Source organism: Nipponia nippon, unplaced genomic scaffold, assembly GCF_047370975.1.
Source record: "Nipponia nippon isolate SJK-2023a ecotype South Korea unplaced genomic scaffold, ASM4737097v1 scaffold_45, whole genome shotgun sequence".
Lineage (NCBI taxonomy): Eukaryota > Metazoa > Chordata > Aves > Pelecaniformes > Threskiornithidae > Nipponia > Nipponia nippon.
In genome coordinates, this window is record NW_028262364.1 from 21,581 (window position 1) to 31,227 (window position 9,647).

Genomic DNA, 9,647 nt, shown 5'->3' on the forward strand with positions numbered 1-9,647 from the left:
CATGCCAAAAGTAGGTATGTAAGTTTGAGCTTGTCTGCCAACTCTCCCCATTCCTCAGCTGGCCAGTATGTTGGGTTTGCTTCTTTGCAATCCACTACCCAATTAACAGTCTGGCACTAATCAGTGTAGGGACCCGAGCCCAGCCTCCAACTCTGCAGCCAGTGCTGCAGGCCTGGCAGGGGGACAGGTTCCCGGAGGGACGAGTGCCACCTCCTCAGGCACACAGAAGACGCTGTCCTGGTTGCAGGGGGCCCTTGGCAGCTGCTGCCCATTGCATCAGACGTGAGGACGGAGCGGAAGGGCTGGGCGGCGGGGGGAGATTTGGCAGCCTCCCTTTGGCCAGGAGCAGTCCTGCTGCGGGGTTTGCAGCCCTTTCCTTGGCTGTGCCCGGAGCATCCTGCGGCGGCGAGGGACGCTGCTCCCCGCCCAGGGCGCCCGCCCCGGCCGGGCGCGGGGGGGCAGGGTGCGCAGACGCTCCCGTGGCTGCAGCAGCTGACGCGGGGCCGTGTCCCGCAGCGCAGGTCGCAGGCGCTCCCGCCCACTCGCCGCTTCGGCTTCCAGGGCCGGGTTCCAGGAGGGGGGTCCAGGGACCCCGGGCAGATCCCCTCCACCGGGGGTGTCCCCTCGCCCCTTCCCATCCCACAGCCTCCCAGCTACCCGGCATCCAGGATCCCCGCTGACCCCACAGCCCCCGGGGAACCAGGCGCCGGGGTGCTCGGGAGGAGGTTTGCAGCCACCCGAGTTGGGGGTGGGGGGGTGTCTCCGCCCCCCTGGCCCTGCCTTCCCGTCAGTCTGTCCGTCCGCCTGCCCCTCCGCCTCTTTCTCCACCGCAGCCGTCCCTCTGCTTACGTAGCCCTGCATCTTCCCGTCTGCCCGAACGCCTCTTGCTCTGTCTCTCCATCCCTCCCCCTTCTGTCCCTGTGTCTCGTCCGTCTGCCCCTTACTCTCTCTCCCCCTCCTCTTCCACCTCTCCGTCCATCTGACTGTCAGTCCATCCCTCCTGACTCTGGCCTTGATTCTGGTGAGTGCCTGCTTGTTTGTGCTTTGCTTTGTTATTCCGTCCTTACGCTCTCTTCATTATCCCTGTTCCCTGGGGAGAGCTTGCCCCTATTCAATCCATCCCTCTGCCCATCCCTCTCCCCTACTCCCCTGAGGACTTACACCCTATTTGCTCTGTCTGTCCACCCCTGATGGTGGGGTGGGGATTTTTCTGGTGCTCCCCACTCTGTCACCTCAGAGCGGGACCTGGGGAAATTGAGGCAAATGTGTCTGAACCAGAGAGATCTATGCGGATGGGTTTGGAGTGGAGGGCCCTCCCTTGCACCTGCCACTTGGCCACAAGACAGCCAGATATCACTTGAACTACACCCTCCCCCCAGTGCCTTTCTGGGATTTGCTCTGCAATCATGGAATACCTGACCCTCACCTCATTTCTCTCTCCATCATGTTTCCCCTTATTATCTGGACTTTCAACCTGCCCTCGCAGGTGCTCTCTCTCGTGCAGCTGCATTCACACAAGACTCTTTGTGATGGGTACCTGCTCATCTCTTCTAAAATGGACCCCTCCACCTGTTCATCCACCCATTTCAACAAAAATTCTAATGTCTCTCCGCTTCTCCACCTATGCATCCATCTGTCCCAAAATGGACCTCGTCTGCCAATCTATCTATCCGGCCATGGATGGATAGCCATGTATTGTTCATCCCAATATAGTCCCATGCATCCGTCTATCCGTCCATCCGTCCATCCATCCATCCATCCATCCATCCATCCACTCTTGCTTTGACACCTTCTTCCCTCCATCTCCCCTTGCTATCCCTCAGTTCTCTTTAAGATTCTCCCATGGGGGGGGGGGTGGGGGGGGGTGCAGACCTCCGCAATGCAGAGATACTCCCGGTGACGTCATGAACAGGGATTTCTGAAGCCCTGGGTTTGCTCTGGCTGAACCTGGTGCGCTGGGGCTTCCAGCTGTGTGTGTAGGACTGGGGAAATGGCAAGGAATCTTCACCAAATAGGGGCTGCCTGGTGGTTTCTGTGGATCTCTCCTCTTACAGGAGACTCTTCTTGTCTGCAGGTCTCCAGAAATGTGGCGTCAGAGCTTTGGACTTCTAGAAAAATCCTACGCCCATGATGGTGAGCTGGGGACAGACAGCGGAGGGACATTTGGGGGACGGGGGATGCTCCCAAAGGGGGACAAAGACAGGAGAAGGATAGGCAGCCACAGGGGGAAATATCTGGACTGGATCTTCCCAGAGTGAAACAAGGATGGGAATGGTCAAGAGCTCTACAGGAACCGGGTGGGCACCAGAGGTATGGGGAAAAAGGGAAGCTGGGGCAGTGAGGGACAGATGCTGTTCTATGGCAGGCTCACACTAGACCCTCAGTAACGGTCACCTAGTCTTGGTTTCCAGGGTGGGAACAACCACATACTTGAAGTAGCCCCAGCCACCTCCTTGTGTCGTTCATGTGTGCTGATGGACACGTTGCATCTCTCCCAACAGCAGCAGGATCCTTTTTCCTGGGGAAGTGGCTCTACGAGTCCCTGTGCTCAGTGCCTCTGTGTGGTGCTGTGGTGGATGTTGCTATCCAGGATTACGTGGCTGACGTGGCCTCCGAACTCATCTACCAGAACAAGAGCCAGATCTCCAAAGAAGTCCTCTTTGCCTTCCCCCTGGGCCCCCACATGGCCATCTACTCCTTCCAGGTCCGCAGCGAGGATGCCAAGGTCCAGGCCATGCTGCGGGATGAGGTACCAGCATCCAGGGACAAATGGGCAAACCACCACAGGAGCATGGGGTGAGCAGCCCATGGCCTGCATGGTGATCAGCTTTCTGTCCCTCCCTTTCCCACCCAGGTCCAGCAGTCTCATGAGGCTATAGGAGGCTGGGAGAATCTGGAATACCTTCAGAATGAGTCTAGGTATGCAGGCGAGGTGTTTGCCTGCTTCCTGGGCACCCTGTCCCCCGGCAGGGAGGTGGTCGTGACCTTGCACTATGTCCAAGAGCTGCCACGGAAGCCCGATGGAGCAGCCCAGTTTGTGCTGCCACCCACGCTGCATCCCTACACAAAACACTATGGTGAGTGACCCCACAAGGCACCTGCCCTCCCAGTCACACACCCCACAGAAGGGTCACAGACTCCCCATGTACTTTACGAACAGGCACGATGCAACTTCCCTTGGCACCCGCAGGGGGACACACCTTTTTCCCCCGTGCAGCCCCTGGACAGATCCACGTATTCTCCTTTGTGCCCCATGAGGGGATCCACACTTCCCACACACATTTCCCATAAACGGACTCATGGACCGCTCCATACACCTTATTGACAACCCCCAATTCTCTCCCAATTCTCTCCATATGTCCTATATATGGATGCCACATCCTGCCCCAGCCCCGCAGGGAGAGCCTTTGCCCTCCCCAGTGCCATGTTTCTCCTTGCAGCCTGGAACTGTCTCACTAGCAAGCTGCACTACAGCCTGCTGCTCACCGCTAGCCTGCAGTCACCCCGTGGAGTGGCCAATGTCCAGGCCAACTTTGCCCTCACCCCTTTGATCTACACTGCCCAGGACTGCAGCACTGCACAGGTACGCCCTCCTGAGTGCCAGGATCCTGGGGGGAGTTGGGGGGTGGGGTGTCATCCCTGAGAAAAAGGGAATGTACTGGGATCAGTGCCTGTGCTCCTGGCCAAATGCTGGGTCTGGTCCCCTCCTCCTGTGTACGACCAGGCACCCTTTCTCCAGGTCTCACTGGATGGCAGCCCCCCAAGTCATGATGATTTGGAGCTGCTGGTGTATTTTGGAGACCCCACTGAAGTCAGTGCTGTGGTGGAGAAGGGAGACCCTGGGGCCCCTCCAGGTGAGCGCAGCTGGGGACGGAACATGGGGGCACCTCTGGGTTGCAGGAGGCATTGGCCATGGGGGCACACTGGGGATTCTGTGGGGTGAGGTATCATTGGACACTGGGATGGGAGTGGGAGGCATTCAGGTGGGATAGTTTGGGTCCTGGGGCTCCAGGGTGGGCTGCTGGGGACACTGTGGTGAGGTATCAGATAGAGCAGCATGCACACGGGAAGTTCTATGCCAGGGCTCACTGGGTAGCTGTATTGGAGGCACTGGGTTGGAATACATGGGACACTGGGCTGTGCACCTCGTGGAGAGTACTGTGGGGTTTTGAGGTACCAGTGTGGGGCATCAGGGGCCCTGGGATGGGTAGAAGCTGAAAGCACAACGAGAGTCAGAACCAGGATGAGGAGAGGGTCTCTATCTGGCCTTAATCCCACCCCATACCTCCTCAAGGCTCCCTGCTTGGTGACCGCATGGTGTTGGTGACGCTGGCGCCCAGCATCCCTGAGGCAGTGCCTGGGCAGCGCCAGTCTGGAGAGTTCATCTTCCTCCTGGACACCACTTTCCTTGAGCATGCACAGGTACCCCCGCAGAGCAGGGACCAGGATGGAGTGGAGGAGCAGGCTGGTGGGGAGAGGGCCAGGGCAGGCATTTGCAGAGGGACAGAGACGTGAAGGGGGACTGCTGGGGCCTGAAATGGTCCTGAAATATCTCAGCTGCCCAGCAGAGTTCAGGGCACTGGCTTGGCTCATCCAAGGGAGTCCAGGGGCTGTAGGAGGACCAGACGATGGGCAAAGGCATCTGTAGCCCCCCAAGTGCCTCCCAAGACTTGCCTGCTGTGTCTTTCCACAGGACTCCCTGCCCTTCCTTCTCAAAAGCCTGCCCCTGGGCTGCTACTTCAACATCTACTGCTACGGAGAAACCTCTGTGGGCATCTACCCGTGCGCAAACATGGGGCAGGCTGAGTGCTATGGGGCTGGATTAGGTGCTGGTGGGTAGGGCTGGATACTGTGGGGCATGGCTGGGTGCTGTGGGGCTGGAATGGGTGCTACGGGGCAGGGTTAGATGCTGGAGGGCAGGTGTGCATGCTCGGAAATCGGCTGGTTGGTATGGGGCAAGGTTGGGTGCTGGAGGGCTCGACTGGTTACTGTAGGGCAGAGCTGGATTCTGGGGATGGGATCTTTGTGGCATTATGGGACAGCACCTCCTGGGGTTCTGTTGAGCAAAGTCTTGTAGGAGCTATGAAGGCAGGTCTCTTCAAGAACTACTATGGGGCAAGGACTTGCAGAGGACCCTAGGGCAGAGCTGTGGGAAGTGCTATGGGGCAGGGTCTCAGGGAGCACTAAGCACAGAGCAATGTGCTCTCCAACATGCTGTGCTCCCTGCAGGCAAAGCGTTGAATATACTCAGGACAACCTGACCGAGGCCATGCGGCGCATCCCCTCCACCGGCTCCAGTTTGGATGACACCAATCTGCTGGGAACCCTCCGCTCAATCTACAATACCCCTCGCCCCCACGGGCATACGCGCCAGGTCTGGGTGCAGGGGCATGGAGGGGTGGAGGGACAGGTGTCTCAGGAGGAGAGAGAGGACACAGGAGCGTGGGTGGAAGGAGCCACCCAAAGTACATGATGGTCACAAGGGAACAAGAAGAATACTGTGGGGTGTGGGGGAATGAGAAGTGAGTCTATATCTTTGGGGGTTCCTGTCCCTGAGTGGATCTCTCTCCCTCGGGTAGTCTCTCTACAAGGGCTCGCTCTCCTGGGCCCCTCTCTCCATTTCAGGGGCCTGCTCTCCCGGGTTTGGGGTGCCTGTGCAGGGCCCTGCCACTCATGTCCCCTGTCTCCCAGCTCTTCATCTTCATGGCCAGGCTACCCCCGGACGAGGAAGTCATTGCAGCTGAGGTCAGCCGTCACCGCAACAGCCACCGGTAATTGGGACTCTCTGCCCCCAGTCCTCCAGTCACCCTTTGGTTGTCCAGCCCTTTCCATCCCTGCTGAGGACCCCTGTTCACCAGTGCCTGTCCCAATCCTTGGGCCCCTCCAGTGCCCCCAAGACCCTTCCCACCTTGCACAGCTCTCCTGTGCCAAGTCTCCCTGTGGGAGTCTTTGCTTACTACTCCCACAACCACGGCACCCTTCACACAGTGAGCAGGGAGACTGAGGCACAGGGCTTGTACACCCTGATGTGCCCCCAAGCTGTGCCCCAGCTCCACTAGACTGACCCCAGCTCTACCCCAAGTCCCAGCTCTCCTCTGCCAGCTCCCTGTCTAACCCCACCTCCAACCCCAGTCCCTCACGCCCTGCTCTTCCTCCTGCCCCCTTGTTCTGCACCCCAGCTTTGTTTCCCCCAGCTTTAACTCCAGCCTGTGCTCTCCAGCTCTACCCCAACATCCTTGTACCCACCTCTGGCTCTCATTTCTGACACCTTTCTCTGCTTCCCCCATAGGTGTTTCTCCTTCTGCTTCTCTCGGGACAGTGTTACGCTGGCTACGGCCCTGGCCAGGGAGACAGGGGGTGAAGCTACCTACGTCTCCTCTGACAACAGCGTGACAGTTGTGGTAGGAACCCAGGAGCCCTGGCAGGTTCCCCGCTATTCCACAGACACACTGGCTTCCAAGTACCCCAGCACCTGGACACAGTAGTCAAGACCCAGCTGCCCCAGGAACCCAGGCACTCAGGCTTCCCCTGACTCTACCCCACCACCCCACCCCACTGAGAACACAGGTGCCTGGGCTTCTGCCCCGCTATAACCCACAGACCTGACTGCGCCAAGGGAACCCAGCTGGTGCAGGCTACCCCACACATTCCCCTGTCCCGCAGGGAACCCCGACACCAGGGGCCGTGGGCTGAACCCTGGTGGAGCTGCAAACCGTGGTGTCCTGCCCTCTGTCCCCAGGTGTTGAAGTGCCTGAAGGAGGCCCTCAAGCCAGCAGCTGAGGGAGTGTCTCTGAGCTGGACCCTGCCCCGTGGCCTGGAGGTTGAGGTGCTGGGGGACACCCCTCAGTCCATCTTTCGGGATGAACACAGCCTCGTCTATGCCCAGATCCATGGACAGGCACAGGTGAGAGCTGGGACTAGAGTCACCCCCACTTACCTCCCAGTAACGACCAGTAATCTTTCAGTAACTTCCCAATATCCCCCAGTAACCATCTTGTGTCCCCAGTAACCTCCAGTAGCTTTCCCATGTGTTCCCAGGATACGATGGTGGCCAAGGGGGTCATGACCTTGCAGTACAGCCTGGATGGCCAGGATGTCAGTCACACAATTGAATTCCCGCTGTGCCCGCAGGCAGATGGCCGGTGAGAGCCTTTCCTAAGGGAAGCTGCATGCATCCCCCTCATTTCTAACATGGACTCCAGCTGAGAGGGGGCCCAGTTAGCTTATGCATTCTCACCTTCCACACACAATCCCAAACTGGCAGAGAACACAGGTGCCCAAGCACGGCCTCCTTCCCTGCTTTGACCCCACCGTGGTAGGACCCAGGAACCTGGGCATCACTTCCCTCCAGACAGACGAGGACCCAGGCAGCCACATTTTCCCTCTGTCCACCCTCACCCCTGAAGGGAGAGAACTCAGGTGTCCAGGCTCTCTCTCTGTCCACCTTTCCCCAGCATGGAGATGAGCCAGGTGTTCAGGCCTCACCCTGCTCTGTCCCCAGGCTGGCTGTGCATCGTCTGGCCGCGAGACACTTGCTGAAGAGGTTGTTGCTAGAGGCTGTGAGTGGGTCAGGGGACGAACCAAGGCACCGTGCAGTTGAGGTGAGCCTCACTTCAGGGATCATCTGCCCCTTTACCAGCTATGTGGGGATTCGCACATCACAGAGGGTCACCTGGTACCGAGGTAAGGAAAGACACCTGCGAGGAAGAGCTGGTGGGGCAGCTCCATGGGATGCTCTCACTCCACTGGAGCTGGAACCCCAGCCACAGAGCACCCCCAGTCTCATGGGGTAGGCCCCATCACCACCAGGTGCTTCTTTCCCATGTGCTTAATTCAGCCCCTTTCTCTGTTTGCCCTCAAAGGGCCCCTGGCACTGTTGCCGCCCCGCCAGTCACTCATCCCCTGCCAGATTGTTGAGCTTTGTGGCTCGGGTAGAGTCTCTTCCTGCTTTCCTAAGACCATCTGGGAACCACCTGGCTGGCTGACAGCAGCGCGTGAGTCATGGCTTGCCCTCCGTCGACTCACCCGTGGCATTGCTGCCCTGCCCCAGGGGGGGGCTTGCTCAAAAGGTAGGGGGTAATCTAATGTCTTACAGGAGGGTTATGCTGCCATGTCTTGCCCATGGCATGGAAACCAATGAATTTTGCCTTTAACCCTTCCCTTAGTTACCCTTAAACCTGCAAGTCCTTCAGTGAATCCGAGACCCAGCTCAGGGGCACCCAGGGAGGGGACAGGGATGGTGCTGGATCATAAATACACTTTTGGATAAGATGTGTTGGGGGGCTATCAAGAGAGGTCTTGGGACGTGGCTGGGCAGGAATGCCAGGAGAAGAGGCAGTGGTCCAAGTTGGGGATGAGTTAGGGGTGTCCAGAAAGGGCTGTGGGTGGGAGTGCTTGGGGGACATGCAGGAAGGAGCTTAGACTGCAGGTAGCTGCCTGAAGAAGAGCAGAGATAATGTTGTGGGGCATTGCACAGAGCAGTAGAGAGGGGTCACCTTCCTGTGATTCTCCCAACCCTCCTGTTCACACCTTCTCCCACAGCACGTGAACCACCACGACCATTTATTTCTTCTCTCAAGCATGTGGATCCCATGGCATTTGTTTTGCGCTCTCCAGTTTTTGAGCCTTGGTTCACCAAAGATTTTACTGAGTGCCAGAAGCTGGTGGCACTGCAGAATCTAGACGGCTCCTGGGCCCTCAGCTCAGGACTCGCCTCTGTGCTGGAAATCGATGAGGCTGAACTCAAGGGAAAGCTGCCTGGTGAGGTAAGGGGAGAACCTCTTATGGTGGCGGTGTGTCATCCTGGGGCAGTGGGAACCCCTTGGCTCATGGCAGCACTGGCAGCCAGAGAGCAATGAAGGGATCAGAAAGCAGGAGCCACAACGGAAGGGGTGGGAAGCAGTGACGGGGCAGGGAGGATGCTCAGCACTGCCTGCTGGTTTGAGACATTGTTCTCCTACAGGTCATGGAGCCAAGCATCTGGGCCACAGTGCTGGCTGTGACCTGGCTGTGACCTGGCTGTGACCTGGCTGCACAGAAACGACAAGTGTTACCAAGACCTCTGTGAGTTGCTGGAGGCCAAGGCTGTGACCTGGCTGTGCTGGTGAGTCTTGAAGGTCCTTTTCCTGCTGATCCCCACAGCACAGCCTCCTCCCTTCTCGCTCCAGTGGGACCTGCCTCACCCCTTCGCAGGAGCACAATTTCCTGGGGGCAGCTGAAGGAGTCCTGTGTCCCCTTTCTCCTTTCCATCTGTGGACTCTCCCTCCTGCCTGACTCCCCTAGTGCCCCTGTCTCTCCCTGATTGCAGTGTCCCAGCTGGACAAGTGCCTGGAGGCAGCCAACACCCTCCTTGCGAGCAGCGTGAACCCAAGTGTCTTCCGGCTCTGAGCTCAACACGTGCCTTGTGCTACAGACCGGCAGCGCCTGCAGAGCTAAAACGGGCCAGAAAGTATAGCCTGAATTCACCTGCCGTGCTGGGATACCACTGTTGCGACCAGCTGGGGTCTTACATTACAGATGAATTCTCACTGCTTATGTCTTATACTAGTTGGGCTGAAGCTGTATCATGCTGAACTCCTCAAGAGAAAACATCCAGTTCAGAGCCAAAAGGTGTGACGCAGCCTTAATTTCAGTTGCGTCTATGAGCC

The 9,647-nt window shown here is 58.3% G+C and overlaps 1 protein-coding gene across 1 annotated transcript; it reads left to right on the forward strand.

Annotated features, from left to right (window-relative positions):
* Window positions 1–883: 883 nt before the first annotated feature.
* Window positions 884–9,387, forward strand: LOC104018470 (von Willebrand factor A domain-containing protein 5A-like). The gene is made up of 17 exons (XM_087778614.1): window positions 884–1,021; window positions 2,075–2,133; window positions 2,502–2,749; window positions 2,855–3,077; window positions 3,441–3,583; window positions 3,740–3,854; window positions 4,295–4,422; window positions 4,694–4,782; window positions 5,230–5,374; window positions 5,692–5,771; window positions 6,290–6,401; window positions 6,740–6,904; window positions 7,039–7,142; window positions 7,502–7,683; window positions 7,863–8,069; window positions 8,542–8,760; window positions 9,308–9,387. The coding sequence occupies exons 2-17, from the start codon at window positions 2,085–2,087 to the stop codon at window positions 9,385–9,387; spliced, it is 2,289 nt and encodes a 762-aa protein (XP_087634740.1). The 5' UTR covers window positions 884–1,021; window positions 2,075–2,084.
* Window positions 9,388–9,647: the final 260 nt, after the last annotated feature.